The sequence below is a fragment of the Chiloscyllium plagiosum genome, unplaced genomic scaffold (genome assembly GCF_037043375.1).
Source record: "Chiloscyllium plagiosum isolate Xiang-an unplaced genomic scaffold, Cpla_swu_hap1 HiC_scaffold_28, whole genome shotgun sequence".
Lineage (NCBI taxonomy): Eukaryota > Metazoa > Chordata > Chondrichthyes > Orectolobiformes > Hemiscylliidae > Chiloscyllium > Chiloscyllium plagiosum.
Window position 1 is genome coordinate 49524328 of NW_028270166.1, and position 25723 is coordinate 49550050.

General features: G+C 41.5%; 2 protein-coding genes across 5 annotated transcripts in view; one reads left to right on the forward strand and one right to left on the reverse strand.

Moving 5' to 3' along the window:
- cunh19orf44 (chromosome unknown C19orf44 homolog) overlaps positions 1-17915 on the reverse strand; it is a 55789-nt gene extending 37874 nt beyond the window's left edge. The window contains exons 1-2 of one of the 4 annotated variants that reach the window (XM_087976192.1): positions 708-790; positions 365-412 (exon numbers count right to left, since the gene is read on the reverse strand). Coding sequence is in view for 1 of the 4 variants with exons in the window: in XM_087976191.1 (XP_087832317.1) it covers positions 17807-17898 (92 nt within the window). In the remaining 3 variants the exon portion in view is untranslated. Of the gene's footprint in view, positions 1-364; positions 413-477; positions 509-707; positions 829-17806 lie in introns of those variants that run through there. The other 3 variants (XM_087976191.1, XM_043720789.2, XM_087976193.1) reach the window with 3 other exon arrangements.
- Positions 6035-25723, forward strand: part of LOC122565132 (calreticulin) — a 42415-nt gene continuing 22726 nt past the window's right edge. The window contains exons 1-2 of the mRNA XM_043720791.2: positions 6035-6191; positions 22119-22220. Of these exons, the coding sequence (XP_043576726.2) occupies positions 6107-6191; positions 22119-22220 (187 nt within the window). The 5' untranslated portion in view covers positions 6035-6106. The remainder of the gene's footprint in view (positions 6192-22118; positions 22221-25723) is intronic.

Genomic DNA, 25723 nt, shown 5'->3' on the forward strand with positions numbered 1-25723 from the left:
TAACTCAGTTGGTAGCGCTCTCACGTAAGTCAGAAGCATAAGAATTGAAATCGCTCTCCTAAACCTGGACAGAAAAATATCTAGGTTAACTCTCCAGTTCTGAGGAAGTTCTTTTCTGAGTCTTTTTGATATGATGTTAAACTGTGACGCCGTCTGCAATCTCAGGCAGACATTTAAAGAGCCAATGGTACGACGAAAACAAGAGCAGGGAGTTATCCCAAGTGTCTTGGTCAATATTTATATCTCAACCAACATCACAAAAGCTGATTATCCAATCGTCACACTGATATATGTAGGATCTCGCTGTGCGCAAATTTGCTATCAAAACTCCTCCATAAACTAGTGACATAAGTATTTCATTTACCTTTAAGCACTTTGGGACGTACGGCGGTCGTGAAAGGCGCTCTCTACCCTTTGAAACATAGCAAATAGCAGAAATCAGAAACAACAAAAAAAAGGGACTGGAAACAAACAGACCTGCGTGGAGAGGGCAGACAGACGTTGTTTCAGGACGATAAACTTTCAAACGGTTATCCTGGAGGTGGGGGGGGGGGGTGGTAACACAAATCGTGAACCCCTGACAGGGGAAGAGGGAACGTTTGTTTCAAAGAATAAAATGAGAAATGAACTCCTCAAGATTACACATCGCTTATAATTTAACGGAAACTGCCCAAACTAGTGACGAGAATCGAATGAAGTCAACCTACCTCCAACTCCGGCTCCCACTGTTGCCTAGTTACCTAGTCCTGGTGTAACACAGTAAGGGCTCCGGAGGTTTCTACATTTCATTCGGGTGTCACACGGTAAGGGTTCCGGGTCCCGGAGGTTTCTACATTCCATTCGGGTGTCACACGGTAAGGGTTCCGGGTCCCGGAGGTTTCTACATTCCATTCGGGTGTCACACGGTAAGGGTTCCGGGTCCCGGAGGTCTCTGCATTTCATTTTGGGTTGTCCGGAGCAACGGTGGGAGCAATGGCCTTCAATCCCAGCACTCAGTAAACATTACCATAAATAATCTTGGTTACAATAACCGTTGAAGAATATATTATATTACAAAAAAGAATGTCAGTTTTATATTTTAAAATGAATATATTATCCTCTGACTCATGAACTCGCACGCTGTTGTGATCACAGCATGATCAATATAGTTGAAATGATGTGGAGGAGCAGCTGTTGGACTGGGGTGGACAAAGATAAAAATCACACAATATCAGGTTATAGTCCAGTAGGTGTATTTGGAAGCACTAGCTTTTGGAGCACTGCCCCTTCAGATTTTTTTTCCTGATGGAAGAGTTTGTAGGAGAGCATTAGCGGGCTGGGAAGTGTCTTTGATGATGTTAAAAATCACACAACACCAGGTTATAGTCAAACAGGATTAAATGGAAACACACTAGCTTTCGGAGCGACGTTCCTTCATCAGGTATTGATGATGTTGGCAGCCTTACTGTGGCAGCAAGAAGCGTAAATGGAGTCCATGGGTGGAAGGTTGGCTTCCTTGATGGGCGGCTGTGCACACAAACTTCTGTAGTTTCTTATGGTCCTGGGCAGAGCAGTTCCCATTCCTGTCATATGCACAGGATATTATGTTTTCTATGGTGCAGCTGTAAAAATTGATGAAGGTTCTTACAGACATGCTGAATTTCCTGAACCTCCTGAGAAAGAAGTGTTGTTGTGCATTCTTGACTTTTGTTAACATTTATAAGTTCATCTCTTAGAAGTCCCCTTTCGAGAATAAAAATATTGCATTTCTCGTTTTTCTCAGCAATATTTCTAAACCTTGACAGTACCATAATTTAACTTATCTCTGGATGTACAATGCAGAAACAGGTCACATTTGGCCCAAAGTAATCCATCCACAAATGTTTTTGCTCCACAAGTGTCTCTTCCCATTCCTCATCATTTAGCATAATTCATCATAAAGGTATCCATCCTATTTAGTCTCATAGTAGCAATTCCCATAATCTAATGATTCACAAGATTCAAATAGTTCACTAACGTCGTTCAGGGAAGGAATCTGCCATCTTGACCTGGTCTGGCCTACATGTGACTCCAGACCCACAGCAATGTGGTTGACTCTCAATTGCCCTCTGAATTAGCTTGCAAGCCATTCAACTGTACCAATCGCTATATAGTCTAAAAGAAATTAAACTAGCCAGATCCATGGCATTGACCTAGGCATTGAGAATGACAAAAGCAGAAACAGCCTAGTCGATTCTGCAAAGTCCTCCTCACTACCATTTGGGGCTAGTGCCAAAATTGGGAGTTGTTTCACAGATTAATCAAGCAACAGCCAGGCATTGTTTGTATATCATGATTCCATTAGTATGACTATGTCCCAGACACCAGTACCACTATCGCTGGACCTATCCTGTCTGACTGGCAGTATAGACCCAGCTGAGGTGGTAGCACAATGGTTGGGAGGGAGTTGCTCTGAGAGTTCTCAACATTGACTCTGGACCCCATGAAGTCTCATGGCTTCAGGTTAATAACAACAAGCAGGAGGCTTGCTGTGTTCTTCCAGCCTCCTGCTTATCTACTTTGAATTCCAGCATCCACAGTATTTTTGTCTCTAACTCAGATTAAACATAGGTAAGGAAACCCCCTACCTTATACTGTCCTCCCTCAGCTGATGAATTGGTACTCCTCCACGTTGAACAACACTTGGAGGAAGCACTTGAGGATGGAAGGGCACAAAATGTAGTCTGGGTGGGGGATTTCAATGTCCACCATCAAGAGTGGCTTGGCAGCAATACTACTGGAGCTGGTCAGGTCTTACAGGATATAGCTGCTAGACTGGGTCTGTGGCAGCTGGTGAAGGAACCAACAAGAGGGAACAAACATACTTCACCTCATCCTTACCAATCTGTCAACTGCAGATGCATCTATCCATGACAGTATCGGAAAGAGTGACCACTGCACAGTCCTTGTGGAGACGAAGTCCCTCCTTCACACTAAGAATAACATCCATCGTGTTGTGTGGCACTATCACCATGTTAAATGGTACAGACTTCAAACAGATCTAGCAACTCAAGAATGGACACCCATGAGGCATTGTGGCCATCTACAGCAGCAGAATTGTACTCCAGCACAATCTGTAACCTCATGGTCAGGCATATCGCCAACTCAACCATTACCATCAAGCCATGGGATCGACCCTGGTACAATGGAGAGTGCAGGAGGGCATGCCAGGAGCAGCACCAGACATACCTAAAGATGAGGTGTTAACCTAGTGAAACCATCCAAAAGGACTACTTGCACACCAAACAGCATAAAGCAGCAAGTGATAGACAGAGTTATAGAGTCATAGAGTCATAGAGATGTACAGCATGGAAACAGACCCTTCAGTCCAACCCGTCCATGCCGACCAGATATCCCAACCCAATCTAGTCCCACCTGCCAGCACGTGGCCCATATCCCTCCAAACCCTTCCTATTCATATACCCATCCAAATGCCTCTTAAATGTTGCAATTGTACCAGCCTCCACCACATCCTCTGGCAGCTCATTCCATGCACGTACCACCCAATGCGTGAAAACGTTGCCCCTCAGGTCTCTTTTATATCTTTCCCCTCTCACCCTAAACCTATGCCCTCTAGTTCTGGACTCCCCGACCCCAGGGAAAAGACTTTGTCTATTTATCCTATCCATGCCTCTCATAATTTTGTAAACCTCTATAAGGTCATCCCTCAGCCTCCAACGCTCCAGGGAAAACAGCCCCAGCCTGTTCAGCTCAGATCCTCCAACCCTGGCAACATCCTTGTAAATCTTTTCTGAACCCTTTCAAGTTTCACAACATCTTTCCGATAGGAAGGAGACCAAAATTGCACGCAATATTCCAACAGTGGCCTAACCAATGTCCTGTACAGCCGCAACATGACCTCCCAACTCCTGTACTCAGTACTCTGGCCAATAAAGGAAAGCCTACCAAACGCCGCCTTCACTATCCTATCTACCTGCGACTCCATTTTCAAGGAGCTATGAACCTGCACTCCAAGGTCTCTTTGTTCAGCAACACTCCCTCGGACCTTACCATTAAGTGTATAAGTCCTGCTAAGATTTGCTTTCCCAAAAGCACCTCGCATTTATCTGAATTAAACTCCATCTGCGACTTCTCAGCCCATTGGCCCATCTGGTCCAGATCCTGTTTAATCTGAGGTAACCTTCTTCGCTATCCACTACACCTCCAATTTTGGTGTCATCTGCAAACTTACTAACTGTACCTCTTATGCTCGCATCCAAATCATTTATGTAAATGACAAAAAGTAGAGGGCCCAGCACCGATCCTTGTGGCACTCCACTGGTCACAGGCCTCCAGTCTGAAAAACAACCCTCCACCACCACCCTCGGTCTTCTACCTTTGAGCCAGTTCTGTATCCAAATGGCTAGTTCTCCCTGTATTCCATGAGATCTAACCTTGCTAATCAGTCTCCCATGGGGAATCTTGTCGAACGCCTTACTGAAGTCCATATAGATCACATCTACTGCTTTGCCCTCATCAATCTTCTTTGTTACTTCTTCAAAAAACTCAATCAAGTTTGTGAGTTAAATGATCCCAAAACCACTGGATAAGATCTAAGTTCTACAGTCCTGCCACATCTGGTGGTGAACGATTAAACAACTCACTGGAGACGGAGGCTGTAAAAATATCTCCATCTTCAATGATGGAAAAGCCCAGTACATCAGTGCAAAAGATAAGGATGAAGCTTTTGCAGCAATCTTCAGCCAAATGTGCCGAGTGGATGATCCATCTCAGTCTCCTCCAGTGGTTCCTGCATCACAGACATCAGTCTTTGGCTAATTCGATTCACTCCACATGATATCAAGAAATGGTTGGAGGTACTACAATGGCTATGCTAAGCTGTTCCAGTACAGTTACAACATCGGCATCTACCCGACAATGTGGAAAATTGCTTGAGTATGTTGTGTATATAAAAAGCAGAACAAATCCAAAACGGCCAACTCCTGCCCCATCAGTCTACTCCCTATAAATAATACATTTATTCTCTACTGGCCCTATCAACCTGCAAAAATGTAGATATATGTAATCTCATTTTGCACTTGGTTGCATTATATGTTTGAGGTGGTATGGTGGCTCAGTGACTACAGTCTCACAGCACCAGGGAAGCGGGTTCAATCCCAGCCCTCGGGTGACTGTCAGTGTGGAGTTTGTACATTCTCCCCCTGTCTGTGTGGGTTTTTTCCCATTGTCACAAAGATGTGCAGGCCAGGTGGATTGGCCATGCTAAATAGCCCATAGTGTCAGGTGCATTAGTCAGAGGGGAATGGGTCTGGGTGAGTTACTCTTTGGATGATCGGTGTGGACTGGTTGGGCCAAATGACCTATCTCCACACTGTAGAGAATCTAATCTTTATATAGCACTCGTAATATAAGTGAAGCCTCCCAAAATGTAATCTGCAAATTTACTGAGCAAATTTCAAACATTTCCCAGCGCATAAATAAAAATGAATAACATCAACAATTAAATCATATCGATCAAATATAAAAAATCGAATTTGTCCAAGTGCTCAGTGATTCCGTCCTATGTCACCGATTGTCTCTGTAATATCGAGATCGGATACATCAATAGGTTTATGTATTATTCCGTTGAACGATATTCGGTTGTCTGTTCATGTTGTCTCTGATACAACTTTCTGAATTTCCTACTTGCTCCATTGCTCAAGTCAGATTTGTATTTGGATAGAAATTTGAGCAGTGGATTACTCAATTCAAATGACCCTGTGAATTTAGTTTTTAATCCTATGTTCAGTGAGTCAAATATTGAAGCTCGAACAATTATTACCCTTCTTGCATTCAAAAATATACTGAGCTAATAACTCATTCTCGAGTAAATTCATCGGATTTGGCCATTATGGTGCTACCAAAAAAAAACATGCAGGAAAGAGACCACAACAAGAGATACTGCTGCCTGGAATCATCCAGGAACTAGAAAGAGGGAAAAACGTGTTTGGAGCTGATTTGCCCGGCTGCTGCTGACTGTGGCCAATGGTTTGAAGCCGTGTGGAGAGAAAGGGTTGAACCAGATTGTCCGAGCCGGGAGTTAGTGCTGTCGTTGTTGCTTTGCGCTGTTCCTGTCTGGGGCTCCGAAATGCTGCTGCTGTTCCTACTGTTCTGCTCCGTGGCTGGCATTGCCCAGTCCACTGTCTACTTCAGCGAGCAATTCGCAGACGGAGGTGAGATTGATAAACCTAAACAAAACATCGGCTTCACCAATTAACTAGCTGCCTGCAATTAGTTCTTTGCAACTAACTTAATTGCTTCTTAACTAACAACTGGCTCTCTGTACTCCGATCTCTGCTATGGGTTCTTTTATAGCTAAATCTCAGCTCTCACCAATGCTTATCGCTATTTATCGATTGTCATAGTACCTTTATTTTCGAAATGTGGTTTCCTTCGTTTAAATCTTTACGTTTCACTAACATGAAGTGGAGGAAAGAGATCAAGATTTTTTCAAAAAAAAATCAGAGAAACAGATATCAGAAGTCACGTTATTGAGAAGATGGCGAGTTTGTGGCGCCTATGTTATCCTCCTGACTGACACTCCAGGGGAAAGGAAGTGCTCGGATGAGTTGTGAATCTGCGGAAGAGTACAAAAGGAAATACTGCACTCTTTTAAGCTTGGAGACTCCATAATGTGAAAACGTGAGCTTTGAGGGTCGAATGTTTGGCGCCTTGATTGTCATTGTTAGCCTTTACATTTCACCTCTTATATGCTTCCTCCTCTCACTCAATATGAGTTTCTACATATCGATGAGTTGCATTGATATAACACCTTTCACAATCTCAAGCTGTTTCAATGTATTTTTTTAAATTAAATCACTCATGGGACATGGGCATTGCTGGCTAGCCAGCATTTATTGTCTGTCCTCAGTTGCCCGTGAAAAGGTAAAGGTGAAGGTGAGCTGCTTTCATGAACTTCTGCAACCTGTGTGCTGTCGGTTCGATTCCACATTGGAGTTTGCACATTCTCCGTGTCTGCGTGGGTTTCTTCCGGGTGCTCTGGTTTCCTCCCACAGTCACAAAGATGTGCAGGCCAGGTGAATTGGCCATGCTAAATTGCCCACAGTGTTAGGTGCATTAGTCAGAGGGAAATGGGTCTGGGTGGGTTACTCTTTGAATGATCGGTGTGGATTTGTTGGGCCAAAGGGCCTGTTTCCACACTGTAGGGAATCTAATCTAATCTATTATCCATCCCAGATTGCCTTTGAAAAAGTGATTGTGTGAATTCCTTGAACTGCTGTAGTTCATGAGGTGCTGTTAGGAATAGAGCTGCAGGTTTTGACCGGTTGACAGTGAAGGAATAGTGATTGTAGTTCCAAGTATGAAAACTAATATGCAGGTACAGTAGGCAGTAAGGCAGGCAAGTGGAATTTTGGCATTTAGGGAAGTGTTACAGTAACTATACAAGACATTAGTAGGATAGTACCTGGAGTAAGAGTTGAAGAGTGTGGTGCTGGAAAAGCACAGTCAGGCAGCATTTGATGAGCAGGAGAGTAGACATTTTGGAATTGATGGATAAGAACAAGAACTAAGAAAATTTACAACCCAAGAACAGGTTCTTCGGCCCTCCAAGCCTGAGCCGATCCAAATCTACTGTCTAAACCTGTCGCCCACTTCCTAAGCATCTGTATCCCTCTGCTCCCCACCTACTCCTGCATCTGTCCAGACGCATCTTAAATGAATCTACCATGCCTGCCTCTACCAACTCTTCTGGCAATGTGTTCTAGACGCCCACCACCTGGAGTAATGCATACAATTTTCTTACTTGAGGGATGTAGTTGTATTGAAGGCAGTTCAGAGGAGAGTCACTAGATTGATTCTAGAGATGAGGCATTTCTCTTATGAAAAGTGGTGGAGCAGTTTAGACTTTTATTCTCTGAAGTTGAGAAGAATGAGAGGAGATGGTAGAGGGTGCTTTTCAGTCTGGAAATCTGAGGAGTCTATCTTGGGACCCTTGCTGTTTGTAATTTAGTCTTGAATTTAGGAGGGTTGGCCAGTACGTTTTGCAGATGATACAAAGGTCGATAGGGTTGTAAAGAGGATAGCCTTTGCTTGCAGGATCTAGACGAGCAGTTCAGATGGGCTGATCAGTAGCAAATGTAACTCAATCTGGATAAATGTGAGTGAGGCACTTGGGCAGGACAAAGGTAGGATTCTGAGAAGCACCTTGGTGTGTGTATACACTGGTCCCTCAAGGTATCGGGGCAGGTGGACAAAGTGACTAAGAAGGCATATTGGATTCTTGTCTTAATTAACTGAGGCATTGCGTTTGCGTAGGGAGGTTTTGCTGGAACTGTGTAAAATGTTGATTTTGGCCACAGTTACAGCATTGTGTCCGTTCTGAAATTCACACTATAGAAGAGATGTGAAAGTGTTAGAGAGAGTGCAGAGAAGATTTACCCAGGATGTTGCCTGGGTTGGAGAGTTTCAGTAAGGGAGAGAGAAACTGGGGACGTTTACCTTGGAGCAAAGGAGTTGGAGGGAGACATGTTTGAGTTGTATAATTTTTTGAGGGGGGGGGTCTAGGATAGACAGGAATAATCTTTTCTACTTGGTGGAGGGATCAATGACCAGAAAGCGTAAGGGCCAGGAGGTTTTGAGCAGATTGAGGGGAAAACTCTTTTTCACCTAGAGGATGGTGGGAATCCGGAACTCACTGCCGAAAAGGTGGTAACATTGAAGAATTGCGTTTGGAATGCCAAGGCATACAAGGCTTTCGGCCAAATGCTGGAAAATAGTGTTCGAATAGTCTGCTGGTTGTTTTTGGCACAGATACAGTGGCCAAAGGATGTTTTTTTTCTGTGCTGTAGTTCCCTAAGGCCATCTCATAAGATGCTGAAGAGGATTGATGAAGTAGATGTAGAGAGGCTGTTTCCTCATGTGGAGCAATCTAGAGCAAGAGATTGTAGTTTTAGGATGAGGGGTAGCAGATTTAAAACACTGAAGAGAAATTACTTCTTGCAAAGAGTTCTGTGGAATTCATTACCTCAGTGTGGTCAGTTTAAGGAAAAGTGAGAAAGACTCTTAATTAGTAATGGGTCAAAGGATTATGGAGAGTGGGCAGGAAAGTGGAGTTGAGGCCAATGTGAGATTAGCCATGATTGTATTAAAGGGTTTGAATTGTCTACTCCTGCTGTAAGTACTAATGTTCTTTTGAGAGTCAGGATGATGAGTGACTTGGAGGGGAACTTGCAGGTATTCCCATGTATGTGCTGCCCTTGTCCTTCTAGATGGTAGAAATGTCAGATTAACTTTCAACATTGCAGTTCCAGAGAACTACATATCCTTGGGAAATGCATTGATAATTTTCACCTTTTTTTAATTCTATTTGTAACTTGTTTCATCAAAGTTTGCTGATCTTGACTATGTATCTGTCCTGCAGGATCAGCATGATTCATTTTCATTTATTTCCATTTTATTCTCTACTGAAGTGTTGCTACTTCATTAAAAATACAAAGTAACGTAGTACAAGGTTACAGAGACTGGGATCCACTTCTAACTGTAACCTTGGTATCGACATGTCACGTTATCAGGATAATTACAACATCCAGGTGGTTTGTAAATGTGACGGTTGATGTTTGAACAAAGGAGCTGGGGGAGAATCCCAGCAGGGTTTAACCTATTTTTCTGATTACCCAGTTCAGCGATGTTATTACACACCTCTGGAGCATGTGCGATTTGAACCCGGCCTCCTGGTCCAGCGGTAAGGACACCACCATTGTGCCACAAGAGAACTCCCCCCACAAAGCAAGGGTTTAAGCTAGTAATCTCCTAAAGTGTTCAAACTCTGTTCAAATTGTGGAAATGATTGAGAGAACAAATGACCTGCACTTTAAAGCAGGCAAAATGAACTAATCGCACCAAGTGATTGGTAGACAATAATTAAGAACCACCAAAAAAGTAGTCTGGTGTCATTACAAGTACAACATTTAAAAGGCATCTGAATGGGTATATGATTAGGAAAGGTTTAGATAAATATGGGCCAAATGCTGCTGGCAAATGGGACTAGATTAATTTAGGATATCTGATCGGCATGATGACTTGTACCAAAGGGTTTGTTTCCATGCTGTACATCTGACTCTATAACTAATATTTTTCACAACTGTGAAATAATCTTGGACAGATGCAGTCCTCTTTCTGAGACATAAGGAGCAAATTATCAAATTTGAAGGTTACAGTTTAAATGTGGTTTTAATGTGATGAAAAAGCACTGTTGAATTGTACACCTCTATGACTCTAACTCTAACTGAAGCCTAAGCAGGGTACAAATTTGCTTTTATTTTCAAAGAGTATTTTCTTACATTTTTGATCTTGTCAAAATAGTAGTAAGAATGAGAAGTTGTAAATCTCCTAGTATAGGTCCTTCCCTTCTGTTCAGCTATTTCAGACCATCATATCTGCACCAGCTCTTCAAATGAGCAATTCAGTTCCATTTTCCTATCATCTGTAATCCTGCTTATTATTCTTTTTCAAATAACAACCTTATTTCCTTTTTGAATGTTCCAGTTGAACCTGTCTCCACCATACACTCTGGCAGTCATTCCAGACCTTAATGATTTGCTGCTTAAAAAAGGTTTTTACTCATTTGGTTTTGTCAAGTACCTTCATTCTTGCCCTCCTGTTCTTGATCCATTCGTGAGTGGGAATGTTTGTTTTTTCCTCCAGACCCCTCATTATTTTGAATACCTCAAACAAATCTCCCCTCAGCTTTCTTTTCTCAGGAAAATGAGTCCCAGTTTTTCCAATCTATCTTCATAACTGAAATTCTTCATCCCTAGAAACATTCTTATAAATGTCTTCTGTACTCTTTCCATTGCCTTCATATCTTTCTGAAAGAGTTGTGCCCAGAACCAGGTACAATTTTCCAGTTGATGTCAAACTACTATTTTACATGAGTTCGACATCACCTTCACATTGTCATAGTGTCTGTCCAAGGAGTTGCCAGGGTAGAACTTTATCGTATCGTATCGTTTAATTTCCATACCACTTGTGATCAGTCAACAACAGGTGTAGGATTTAAGAAGCAAAATAAAATTGCTGTTTCTTGGCTGAGGTAGAGTTTGCTTCTAGTTAGTTCTGGGGTTGGAAAGTGAGCACGGCAACATGATTGTTTCAAAATATTTTAATGAGTTCTTGGCATGTTTCCCAGACTGACATTGCTCATTTCAACAATGCATTATCAGGAGTATCTTGGATGTCCCCCCTCAAGAGATAAATACTTTACTGGTTAAAAAGCACACACCTGTGCATTTCCAGCTCTTCTGTGTGTTGGCTTTCAGAACAGCAGCTCAGTTTCCATAGAATCCCTACAGCATTGAAATAGGCCATTTGGCCCATTGAGTCCACATGATCCTCCAAAGAGCATCCCACCCAGATGACACCACCACCGTCCTATCTCTGTAAATCTGTTCCCATGACTAATCCACCTAGCCTGTACATGCCTGGGGACACTCTGCAGTGTGGCATGTCCAGTCCACCTAACCCACACATCTTTGGGTTGAGGGAGGAAACCCATGAAGAAATGGGGACAATGTCTGTGGACTCTGCACAGTCGCCCAAAGGAGGAGTCAAACCCGGTCCCTGGCATTGTGAGGCACCATGCCGCCCAAGATGAGAGAGTTGTGTGTCTTAATACAGATGAAGTTGTAAAATTTTGGACTATTCTGTATTTAAAACCCTTGCTAGCAGTTATTGAAGGAGCCCTGCATACAACAGAGATAGCAAAGAAATTAAGTAATCTTAGAGCAGAAGACAGTGAAGAAGGTTACCTCAGATTACAACGGGATCTTGATCAGATGGGCCAATGGGCTAAGGAGTGGCAGATGGAGTTTAATTCAGATAAATGCGAGGTGCTGCATTTTAGGAAAGCAAATCTTAGCAGAACTTATACACTTAATGGTAAGGTCCTAGGGAGTGTTGCTTAATAAAAAGACCTTGGAGTGCAGATTCATAGCTCCTTGAAAGTGGAGTCGCAGGTAGATAGGATAGTGAAGATGGTGTTTGGTATGCTTTCCTCTTATTGGTCAGAGCATTGAGTACAGGAGTTGGGAGGTCATGTTGCGGCTGGACAGGACATTGGTTAGGCCACTGTTGGAATATTGTGTGCAATTCTGGTCTCTTCCTATCGGAAGGATGTTATGAAACTTGAAAGGGTTCAGAACAGAATTAAAAGGATGTTGCCAGGGTTGGAGGATTTGAGCTATAGGAAGAGGTTGAACAGGCTGGGACTGTTTTCCTGGAGCATAGGAGGCTGAGGGGTGACCTTATGGAGGTTTTTAAAATCATGAGGGGTATGGATAGGATAAATAGACACAGTCTCTTCCCTGGGGTGAGGAAGTCCAGAACTACAGGACATAGGTTTAGGGTGAGAGGGGAAAGATATAAAAGAGACCTAAGGGGCAACGTTTTCACACAGAGGGTGGTACGTGTATGGAATGAGCTGACGGAGGATGTGGTGGAGGCTGGTACAATTGCAACATTTAAAGGGCATCTGGATGGTTATATGAATAGGAAGGGTTTGGAGGGATATGGGCCGTGTGCTGGCAGGTGGGACTAAATTGAGTTGGAATATCTGGTCGGCATGGACAAGTTGGACCAAAGGGTCAGTTTCTGTGCTGTACATCTGTCTCTATAAGAAGTTGGATAAAAGCAGTTCTATAATAGGTAGTAAACAGCAAAAATGTCTTTTCAATAAATAAAAACCAAAAATACAGGGAATGCTGAGCACATGAGGCAGCATCTGTGAACACAGAGTTAATGTTTCAACTTGATGAACTTTGACAGAACTGGATAAAATTGGATACTGGGAATTAAGCCCTTACAGAAGTAGAGAAGGGTGTAGGAAAGGGGAGATGGTCAACAAAGTAGAAATGATCGGATCCAGCAGCAACTGTGAAGAGGAATAAACCAAGTTAATGTTACAAATTAGTAGCCTCTGATCAAAATTCTGTGAATGGGATTAGCTGAATCATTATCAGTTTTGGTCAAATATGTCTGATATTCAAAATGCAGGACAAATCCAAACCAGCCAATTACCACCTCATCAGACTACTCTCGAGCATCAGTAAAGTGATGAAAGGTTTCATCAACCATGTTAAACAGCACCCGCTCAACAACAACCTGCTCAGTGAAGCCCAGTTTGAGTTTTGATCCGAGTGGTGCTGGAAAAGAACAGCAGGTCAGGCAGCATCCGAGGAGCAGGAATGCTGCCTGACCTGCTGTGCTTTTCCAGCACCGCTCTGATCTAAACTCTGGTTTCCAGCATCTATAGTCCTCACTTTTGCCCAGTTTGAGTTTTTTGTCTGGGCCACTCAGCTTCTGACCTCAATTACAGCCTTGGTTCAAACATCGAGGGAAGAACTGAATTCCACAGGTGAAAGTAATAGTCCTTGACATCATGACCACATATCATTGAGTGTGGCACCAAAGAGTCTAACATAACTGGAATCAGGGGACAAACTCTCTGCTGGTTGGAGTTATACTTGACACAGGGAAGATGGTTGAGTTTGCTGGAGGTCAGTCATCTCCATTCCAGAACATCTCTGCAAGAGTTGTTCAGGGTAATGTTCCAGGCCCAACCATCTTCAGCAGCTTGTTCAATGACCTTCGCTCCATCATAAAATCAGAAGTGGGGATGTTCACTGTTTGCACAACTCTTCATACTGAAGCAATCCTGTTCAAATCCAACAAGATCCAGACCATATTCTGGTTTGGGCTGACAAATGGTAAGTAACATTAGTGCTATACAAATGCCAGGCAATGACCATCTCCAATAAGATAGTTGGGCAACAGGAGACAGAGTGATAGTGGAAGGGAGCTTCTCAAAATGGAGAGCTATGGCCATTGGTGTCCCACAGGGATCTGTGCTGAGACCACTGTTGTTTGTGATATACATATATGATTTGGAGGAAGGTGTAGGTTGCCTCATCAGCAAGTTTGAGATGACACTAAGATTGGTGGAGTAACTGATAGTGAAAGGGACTGTCAGAGAATATAGATAGATAGTTTGGAGAGTTGGGCAGAGAAATTGCAGACGGAGTTCAATCTGGACAAATGTGAAGTGATGCATTTTGGAAGATCCAATTCAAGAACAAGCTATACAGTAAATGGAAAAGTCCACGGGAAAATTGAAATATAGAGAGATCTGAGTGTTCAGGTCCATTGTTCCCTGAAGATGGGAACGCAGGTCAGTAGAGTGGTCAAGAAGGTATAACGGCATGCTTTCCTTGATTGGACAGAGTACTGAGTACAAGAGTTGGCAGGTCATGTTACAGTTGTATAAGGCATTGGTTTGACCACATTTGGAATACTGTGTACAGTTCTGGTCGCCACATCACCAAAACGATGTGGATGCTTTGGAGAGGGTGCAGAGGAGGTTCACCAGGATGTTGCCTGGTATGGAGGGTGCTAACTATGAAGAGGTTGAGTAGATTAGGATTATTTTTATTAAAAGGATGAAGGTTGAGGGAGAAATGATTGAGGCCTACAAAATCATGAGGGGTATACAGGGTGGATAGCAAAAGCCTTTTCCCAGAGTGGGGGACTCAATTACTAGGGGTCACAAGTTCAAGGTGAGAGGGGAAAGGTTAGGGGAGATACACATGGAAAGTTCTTTATGCGAGGGTGGTGGGTGCCTGGAACGTGTTGCCAGAGGAAGGTGGTAGGGGTGGGAACGATAGTGTCATTTAAGATGTATCTAGACAGGTACATGAATGGGCAGGGAGCAAAGGGATACAGATCCTTAGAAAATAGGCAGCGGGTTTAGGCAGAGGATACAGATCGGCACAGGTTTGGAGGACCGAAGGGCCTGTTCTTCTGCTGTAATGTTCTTTGTAAGGCATTCACCATTGTCCTAAGCTAATACTTTGCGTCAGTATTCACAAAAGAGAAGAAATTGGTAGAGGATGAACTTAACTCTGTCATAGGAAACAGAGCGTAGCAGTGGAAGGATGCTTTTCGGAATGGAGGGTCATGGCTAGTGGTATTCTACAGGGATCAGTGTATTTGATTTCTTTTTTTCCTGAGGTTCTTACACACTTGATGCAACTGCAAACGCCAACTTCTATGAACAAGCAACCAAATTTAATAAATACGGTACAGTACAAGCTTTGGAGAAACCTTGAACCCACCTTGCAGAGCTTATGGGGTCGTGGCAAAAGCTCTCCCTGAACAAGCTTTGGAGAATCCCTGATCACTCTTTGCCATGCTGTTGAAGTGTGTCCAGGGAAGCTCCCTCTGAAAAAAGGCAACAGTCCTTCCTTTATACAAAATCTTTACGTCAGTCAGTAATACTCACAAGACAACCCCCATTCACTCCCTCGCAGTCACATGCCATTTATGATACAATGCCGTGACCACTTTCCCTCCAGAGACACAATGCAAATCATCCCTTAATGGTCAAATCTTTTCCAAATTGTTTTTTGTAACTACAGGGAGTAGTCAAATTCCAACTATAATGTTCTTATTGTTTTTCATCACCTAAATCATCCCAATGGCATGGGATGGGAACCTCCCACATTCCACCGTCTGTTTCCATGCTGTACATCTCTGTGACTCTATAAGACAAAGACACACTACCCTACCCCCGGGGCATTCAATATTTTGCAGATCAGCAGAGCCGATTAACTCTTTAATATCACAAGTGTTGGGACCTCTGCTGTCTGTGATCTACATAAATGATTTGGAGGAAAACTTAGCTGGTCTATTTAGGAAGTTAGTGGATGATACAAAGATCAGTGGAGTTGTGGATAGTGAGGAGGATTGTCAGAGGATACAGCAGGATATAGATCAGTTGGAGGCATGGGCAGAAAAATGGCAGATGGAGTTTAATCTGGACAAATGTGAGGTGATACATTTTGAAAGGTCAGGTGCAGGTGGAAATTAGCGTCGTAGTGTCCTACAGCATGGAGACAGGCCCTTTGGCTCAAACTGGTCCATGCCGACCAAAACGTCCATCAACGCCAACCCCATTTTCCTGTACTCGGCCAATATCCTTCTCAACGTTTCCGATCCAAGTGTTTTTCCAAATGCCTTTTAAATGTTGTTAATGCCTGCCTCAACCACTTCCACTTGCAGCTCATTCTATGTGTGTACCACCTTCTGTGCAAAAAAATAAGTTGCTCCTCAGGTTCCCCTTCTTCTTATTTTTGCCCCCCACCCCCCAAACAAAAGCCTTAAACTGATGTATTTGATTTCCCAACCCTGGGAAAAAGACTGAGTACATTCACCCCACCCATGCCTCTCATGATCTTATACACTTCTATAAGAACCTTCCAGAGCAGCATACCATGTGGAACCTTATCAAAGGCCTTACTGAAATTCCATATAGACTCTTGTCTACCGTCCTACCCTCCAACCATCTTGGTTACTTCATTGAAGAATTGTGAGGCATGATCTCCCATGCATAAAGCCATGCTGACTACTCCTAATCAAACCCTGTCTTTCCAAATGCATGTGTATCTTATCTCAGAATCTTCTAAGCAACATATCCAAATCTAAGTGTTTTCATACACAAGGTGTTGAGTTCCTGGAATGTGCTTCGAGAGGGGATGGGTGGAAACTACATTCAAGAAGCACCTTATGAATACATGAATAGGAAGGGAATTTAGGGATACGGATCCTGTAAGCGAAGACTGTTTTAATATGGAAGAGCAAAATGGTATGTGCAGCTTGGAGGGCTGAAGGGTTTGTTCCTGTGCTGTTTTGTTCTTTTGTTGTTGTTTTATCGCTGAATCCCCCACTATCCACATGATGGGGCATTACCATTGATTAGAAACTCAACTGGACTTGCCATATAAATACAGTGGCTATAAGAGCAGGTCAGAGGCAAGAACTACTGCAGTAGCTAAATCACCTCCCAGCCCAAATGACTGTCCCTCATCTGCAAGGCACAAGTTAGGATTGTGAAGGAATACTCCTCACTTGCCTGGATAGGTGCAGCTCCATCAACATTCAAGAAGCTTGACACCATCCAGGACAAAGAAACCTCCTTCTACAATCGATGCTCAGTAGCAGCATTGTGTTCTATCTGTTGAAATTAACCAAAGATCCTCAGACAGCAGCTTCCAAACCCACAACTCCTTCCATCTAGAAGGGCAAACACAGCAGATAAATGGGAGCACCACTCGCCATCCTGACTTGGAAATATATCTGTGTTCCTTCACTGTCGCTGGATCAAATCCTGGAATTCTCTCCCTTAGGTCATTGTGGGAAACCTCCAGCACACATGAACTGCAGTAATTCAAGAACACAGTTCACCAGTGCCACCTTGAGGCCAACTTGGGATGGATGACAAATGCTGGCCCAGCCAGTGACATTCCCATAAGAGAATAAAAATATCGGTTATCCAAATAAATGAAAGCTGAAGCTACGATCTGAAATTGTTCGATACATTGAGTCTGAAAATCTATAAGATGCCTAATAGTAAAATGAGATGCTATTCCTAAAGCTTAAATTGAACTTCACTAAAAGTGTCGGAAGCTTTGGACAGAGGTCAGTTTGGAAGTCCTGCTTTCCTTTCTCTTTGGCTTATCCCATATTAATATGTTGCCTAAACGGTGCTTTATTACGGTGGGAGTGGGGTGGAGAGACGGAATTATAGATAGCATAAACTTAGGGTCACCCTTGTGGGTGCCATGCTTTTACATTTTGCAAAGCAGTCATTCCCTCTGTTCTTGGTTTATCCTCTGTCTTCACCCCCCCCATCCCACTCTGCATAGTGGAGACCACAATGAAGATAGCAAACACAATACTGTAACATATTAAACTGAAAGAAGCACAAGTAACTCACTGTTTTGTCTGAAAGGAGTATTCAGTGCCCTGAATGCTGGGGAAGGAGTATGTAATAGAGTACTGTAAAGTAACTTCAGTGCTCATGTGCATAGCAGCTGTATCCAATCACGCCTTGAGGCTTTAGGGGAAGAGGAGAGAAAATGTGTCTATTTAAAGAAAATGAGCAATACTGAAGAATATAAATTAATTGATTCTTCTTGCCACGACTGGCATTCTGCCTCAACTCTATTTTGCACCTGCTTCTAATAGTCTCTTGATACCCTGAGAGACCAAAACGTTCAGCAATTTTAGGATTGTATATACAGTACGCAATGATGGAGCATTCACACTCTCTGGAGTAGGGATTTCCAAAGTTTAACCATCTTTGACTGAAGAAATTTCTCAACTCAATCCGAAATGATCAACATCTTATCTTGACACATGAGCCTGCTGTTCTCGAATTCCCAGCTAGAAATCCATCCTCAATATTTACTGTCAAGCTGTTTCAGAATCTGGTGTGCTTCAAATATGTCAACTCACGTTCCTCGAAACTTGAGAACACGTTAGGCCCAGTTTGCCCATTTCTTATCATGGAGAACTCTGTCGTCACAGAAATTAATCTAGTGAGTCTACACTCACGAAAGAGGAAAAATCTGCCTTAAACATGGAAACCAAAATGCACACTGTAAAGTGCTATACAATTGCTGCTTGTTCTTGCACTCAAATTCTCCTGTAATAAGAGCCAACGTGCTGTTGCTTTCCTAATTGCTTTGTTTTGTGTAAATACATTTGTTGTTTTCCTTCTAAGGGTATAGACAAGTCTTTCTGAACATTAACACACATCTCTCTATATTGTACTGTCTGCTCTCACTCAGGCTAACCTGTCTGTATATCTTTGCAGTCTCATATTGCCTGGCCTCTTCATAGCTGACAATCTTACCAGCTGTGTTTTGGGCAGCAAACTTGGAAGTGTTAATCTGAATGCCTATTGTAAATAACGAAGGCTGAAGCACAAAGTTTTTTCAGCACTGTACAAATTGCAGCTTGTCAGCTTGAAGATGCCCTGTTGTTCCTACTCTTTGGTAGATTGAACAGGAAGCAATCTTCTCTACAGTGTGCAAACATTTGGCCCAACAAGTCCACATCAACCCTCAAGAGTATCACATCCATACCCATTCCCAGACCCTTTACTCTAAATTTCCCCTGCCTAATGCACCTAACCTACAATTTCTTATGGGCATTTTTTAGCATGGCCAATTCACCTATCCTGCACATCTTTGTGAGGAAACTGGAGCACCCAGAAGAAACCCATGCAGACACAGGGAGGATGTACAAATTCCACACAGTTAGTCACCTGACGCTAGAATCAAACCTGGGTCTCTGGTACTGTGAGGCCACTCAGCCATCCGTTCATGTTCACATATTATTCCACCCCCTTTATCTGTATCTGTAACAATTTTATCTTTTTTGGGGGGGGGAGTTGGTAAGAAAAAGTACCTTTTAGTGACACTTGTTACGTACTTGTTACTGTGTTTAAATACAGTTTTCCTATTGTAAAACTATGTTGTTCCATCCTTTTAATAGTAGATTGCAACATTTCCCTAGTGACTGCCCTGTCTTCTCTCTTTTCTGAATGGTTATATTACATTTGCTAACTTCCAATCAGCTGGGACAAATATAGGGAATTTTGAAAATTCATAATTGTGCCCACTATCTTTGCAGCTACCGCTAATAAAAATCACGTTGTAAGCCATTATATCCTGAGGGTTTGCCTGCTATTATTTACTGAAGTTTCTCCAATACTTTTGAATACCCAAGTTCTTTGATCTTAAGTGACTTGGTATCCCTCAATTTCTGGCATGTAATTTATACCTTCTACTGTCAAGGTAGACAGAAATAGTTGTTCAGAGTGTGGTGCTGGAAAAGCAAGGCAGGTCAGGCAGCATCTAAGGAGCAGGAAAATCAATGTTTTGGGCAAAAGCCCTTCATCAGCCCTTATGAAGGGCATTTGCCCAAAAAGTCGATTGTCCTGCTCCTTGGATGCTGCCTGACCTGCTTTGCTTTTCCGGCACCCCACACTCGACTCTAATCTCCAGCATCTGCAGTACTCACTTTCGCCTAGAAATAGTTGCTCAACCTATCTGGCATTTCTTCACTTCAAATATCTGATTTATTTTGTCTCTGCCTCTCTGGGACCAGTGCTTAGTTTAGCTATTATACCCCTTTCTCACATACTTCTAAAAGCTTCTGTAATGTTTTCATATTACAGGCAATATTACTTTTATCCTTTTTCCTTTTGATATTAACTTCTGTTGGCTCATTGCTGGTTTCTACAACACCTGCAATTTTCAAGCTGGCTACTTCTCCTTGCAACATCGTAAACCTCTTCTTTTTAATTTGATGCTATCTTCAGCACCCTTAGAGAGCCATAAATCAATAAAGTGATTCTCAGGAAGAGATTGAGATTACTACATGAATCTAAGTCTAAAATAGGTTTGTTCCGATATGGTTCCTCAACCTTTTGTTTCAAGGAACGGTCACCTGAAATATTTGACAAACTCCTCTTCGAGACTGTTGATGTGAATTTGGTTAGTTCAGCCAGTATAAAGATTTGAAGTCCCCATGATTATTACATTCTTTCTTACAAGCTCCAAAGATATATTGTTAATCCATTAGACAGAGTATTAAACAAGTGTTGAAGAAGCCAATAAAATGAGCCCTTTTAAAAATAAGTTCCTAGTCTGTTTATATTCTATTTCTGATCACCTGAGTCAAAATCCTTTCTCTATATTTATGCCATCATTTACCATCAGGAGAACACTTGCCCTTTTTCCATTCTGTCTATATTATTGAAATTAGTATACCTTGGAATAGTTATTGCTGAACAATGCTTATTTTATAACCAGAACCTACCCAGTGTGTTCTGTTGCTGGTCCCTAGTCTGGATAACAAAGGAGGGTTCACGCCAGCAAGATGCTTTAACTGTCAAACCATCGCCAAATGAAAACACAACAATGATGGATGATGTGAAGGTTATGAACCAGCCTTGTGGTAATTCCATCTAAAACTTGGAGAGAGGTTGGGGAACCAAAAGGGAAAGGAAGGGTGGCCACTTTGTAATCATGTCTGATTAAGGAAATTAGATCGAAATCATTATCTCTATATTTGTGCTGCTTATTTTGTCTTCTTTTAATGTTTTTTGTGAAGAGCTTTTAACTTTACTTTTTTAATTCCATTTTTTGCATAAGTCTTGTTAATGCACTATTTCTATCAAATTCTGTTTCTCCCTGACTTGCTCTGCTTGTTTTTACCCAAATCTACTGCGACGTTTTTGCCTCAGCTTTTCTATTTCGATTTATGAATTTTCTTTTCACCTAAAACTCTTTCCCCATCCCAGTTTTTAGTTTAAACCTCTATCCATAGTTGTAGTTCTATAATCTCCGCACAGTTTTTAAGTGGAACTCATCCCCACGGAAGCAGTTCCTTCTTTCCTGAGTACAGGTTCCTGCACTCCATGAATTAAAATCTCCTCTTTACTTAGTTCTTTGCAGCATAAATTAAGCATCAAATTCTTTAACTGGCATGTAGCTCTGATATGAGTTTAGAAATTACTTTTGAAGTTTTGCATTTCACTTTGGACCCGACTCCTCAAACTTTCTCCTATAATACCGTACTGTCTCCTATAGTTATTGTATTCTTTTTCATGCTTCTTCTTCCACTCCTCCATGTGAATGACTTCCAGTACAATGTTGCCAAGGTGAGTTTGCCCATCACCTGACTGAGCCAATATTTATTCCCTTGTTCACCAGAATTAAGAGCAAACCATCTGGTCATTATCTCAAAGAAAACGAGGCAACTGGAAATCTGAAACAAAAAAGAATTGCTGAAAAATCTCAGCATGTCTGGCAACATCTTTGGAGAGAAATATGAGTTAATGTTTTGGGTCCACTGGCCCTTCAGAACTGAAGAACCCTTTGAAGAAGGGTCACTGGACACAAACCTTTAACACTTATTTCTCTTCACAGATGCTGTCAGACATGCTGAGATTTACCAGTAATCTCTGTTGTTGGTTATTATCTCACTTCTGTTTGATCTTGCTAGGTGCAAGACTGCTGCATGTCATATGCTTTTAAGATACTTTATTGACTGTAGTGTGCTTTGATCATGAATGGCAACATATCAGTGAGAGTATTCCATCATCCATCCATTCTTTCTTTACCCGAATTTGTGAATGTAACTTTGTTCTGAAATTTAGATCTGTGGAAGCATGTGACTAGCAGATTGATAAGTTATTTATTGATTTCTCTGCCACCACCCATTTCTGATTTCAGATGCCTGGGAGAGCCGATGGGTTGAATCCAAACATAAATCGGACTATGGCAAATTCAAACTAACAGCTGGAAAATTTTATGGAGATCTGGAGAAAGACAAAGGTAAGTTACCCTTCAAGTTTGAGGAAGTTAAACATTTTCTATAGGGCTTCACTGCTTAATCAAATCTGGTTAATTTGATTTGGAAACAAGAGCTTTGACTTTATTTCATTATTACTTCTAGATCCTTGAATTACTGCTGCAGGTTGTGTGTATATAAAATTCATGGCAATGCCTCTTTAAAGTGAACTCCTGACTTTTCTTGTTAATATGTAAGAACTTTTCAAATGTATAGATTTTGTTTCTTTCTGTCCTTTCAATTTGTAAAGTCAATGAAACACTGAGGTACTGCTCTAGTAGAATCCTGTTACTATTTTGTGCTATTCTTTGTTTTACCCTGACCATAAATTAGGAGGCTATATTATAATTTGGGGAGAGCTTCTCTGTGTATTTGATGCGCTTTCTTTCTCTTGTGCTTGTGCTCTCTTTTTAAACCAGTTTCGGCACCACTGCTGCCACTCTAGTGGAGAATGGGCAATGTAGAACAGGAACCAAATGTTGGATTGCTCTATTTGAATGACTTTCATATTGGATCAATTTAGAGTTCCAATTTCCTTTGCTACTTCTCATTGTGCTATGCTACATGAGACTAGGTTTGCTTCTTGCTCTTAGGTCTGTTAGTATTGTTCTCTAAACATCTCTACAGCAGACTGTGTCTATTCTGATCTACCTTCAAGCCATGTGATTTCCTTGTTCTCTGACCATCTTGTGATAAATATGTATTATATTTAATATTTTTTTAAGGTGAAAGTGGTTTGGAGATTGACCTAAATACAACACTTTCTAGGAAGGCATGTGACTTCAGTCTGTTGCCTGGGAGATCCATATGGTGTTAATGGATAAAATGGTTATACTGTTGTGCTTATGACAGAGTGAACACATTAAGGCTTTAACTTAGTTTTGACTTAAGAACAGAACATTCAAGCTCTCGAATCCAGTGATTTGATTCAGCACTGTTTTGATGTCCATGTTGGATCTAGTTGGGTGAGGAATGTGCACGGATGTGGACGTGACTGTGTGTATCCCTGTGCGTCAGTGTCCCTGGCCTTTACAGCCAATGTCTCCATACAGTTTTATTCTTACTATTTGATTATCTGTTATGACAGACCTTTGATTTTTACTCTCAAATATGCTTGATGAATTTCTGAAAGAATGTTGTTTAAGTCAGCTACACGTGCAACTTCAGAATAGGAAGTTTTTAGGGGAACTGGGAGCTCATTTATGTATATTTGCATTTTTAACTCCTATAAATGGGCTGAACACCAGAAATCCAGTTTCATATGTTAAACAGGTGTCTCCAACTATCTTGTTCTTGATGTTTGTCAGCTTTTATATATCACTGTTTGTATAGTATTTAGCTGTTTGGTTGTTATGTCTTCATATAGCGTTTAGCTTTGTGTTTTGTACATTGAATGAAAAAGCCTTAAGAGGATTTTTTTTTTTAAGTTCTGCTTTTTTGTGATGTAGGGTATGTGAGAGAGAATTTTGGTTTAGAATTTGGATTTTGAATTAGTGGCATGTGGGTTGTATGAAGAAGTTTAATAATTGACTTGTCAGAGTTTTTGGAGCTATGATTTCAAGCCAGTATGCCTCAGAGAGCAGTTACTGTGGCCCATCTGGAGTCACGGTGTGAATTTGTTTGTATTGTGAGTTTGTGATCAGAGAGAGCAAACATAGTAGCAAGCTAATGCCTTTTCAATTTCAGAACAATCCAGAAATAATGTTCTCGATTGGGGATAATTGCATAGATTGGGAAGGTTTTAAAGGCAGTTCACAAGACCTAACTGGGGTCAAATGTAAGAACTTCCCCCGAAGAATGCTTTATTTTGTAAATCAAGGAAAAGACTATCAAACACTCAAGGCTGTGTGTATATCATTTGATCTTTTAGAGAAGGGAACTCTCTCTAGTTTGAGAATTTTATTCATGGAATCCTTACAGTGCAGAAGGACACCATTCGCTCCATCAAGTCCAAATTGATCCTCTAAAAAGCACCGTGTAATAATGTTGGAATAGATAGGGATTCTGTTCTGTGTTTTTTTGTTTCAAAATCTTTCAAACTGTGTTATATGTAAATTACTTGGTTTGCTCCCTTTATCTTCCTTTTTGTTATGGTTCTGTTCGCCGAGCTGGAAATATTTGTTGAAAACGTTTCGTCCCCTGTCTAGGTGACATCCTCAGTGCTTGGGAGCCTCCTGTGAAGCGCTTCTGTGGTGTTTCCTCCGGCATTTATAGTGGCCTGTCCCTGCCGCTTCCGGTTGTCAGTTTCAGCTGTCCGCTGTAGTGGCCGGTATATTGGGTCCAGGTCGATGAGTTTGTTGATGGAGTTTGTGTTATAAATTCCTTTTTGTGTTATAAATTTCTGTTTTGTCATTAAAAACTAAATTTGCTGCATCATGGTGATATTTCATTGAAATATAGCACATGTTAAACCAAAACAAAAATCTATTAAGCCAGAGTCTGGAATCAGGCTTGTCCATGAATAACATTAGCTGGGAATATAATATCTTCACTGTCTTATCCTTATCACCTTTTTTATTAAAAGATTTGTAGATCTGTTTATGACAAACTGTCTATGTAAACTTAATGTTATATGATAATCAAATCTTTCTGTCTGTGGGGGACAGCATTTTTCATGCAGGATTTATTGGAAATATTTAGGGGAAAAACAGTGCGATTTAGAAAATCGCCACTGAATTATGCATGTCACACTGCCTGAACTATTCCTAACCCTCTTAACCCCCTTTCATCTGTATATTTGGTCTTAGTGTCCCAGTATATGATGTAGCAGAGCTGTTTGCATGATCACGATGGAGTTCACATACTGATGATGTGAACTCCCTTGCGCTCCAGACTGTCTCATGGTATGAGAGCAATAAACTTAAACTCCCTCCCCACCTGATTATTAAAAAGTGAGCCGTGTAACCTTACTGGTGTTTTACATTTGCTAATGGTTTTGTTGCCAAACCAGTGGTTAAATGTTATTGGTAAGTATTTTTCTTCCTCTCATGTGAGGTTCTAATTAACACCCGAAATGTTAATGTTAAGGCAGCACTACTCACTAATGTTAGGGAAGATGATTTATGTACAGTACAACACATCTGCTTTCAGGTTACTTCTACTAAATTGTCCAACATGAACAATGAGTGACAAAATGACAATGGGAATATTGCAATTTGCAGTTGCTGCGCAGGAAGTCATTTAGTCCATTCCTATTGTCCTAGTGCGCAATCTTGCGCTCTCTTTGCCAATAAGCCTTTAGTTTTTCTTAAGCAAACTATCCAATTCATTTTCGAAAGCCAAAATGAAATTTGCCTCCACACACTCAGGCAGTACATTTCAGATCCTAACCTTGCTGTATTTTGTTTTAAAGTTTTTCCTCATGTCTTGAATGTTTTTTCTTCTTATTTTAAAATAGATGTCCTCTTGTAACTGACTGTACTGCAAATGGGAGTGGTTTCCCTCTGAATTCTATCCAGACCTCTTATGATTTTGAACAAGTCTGTTA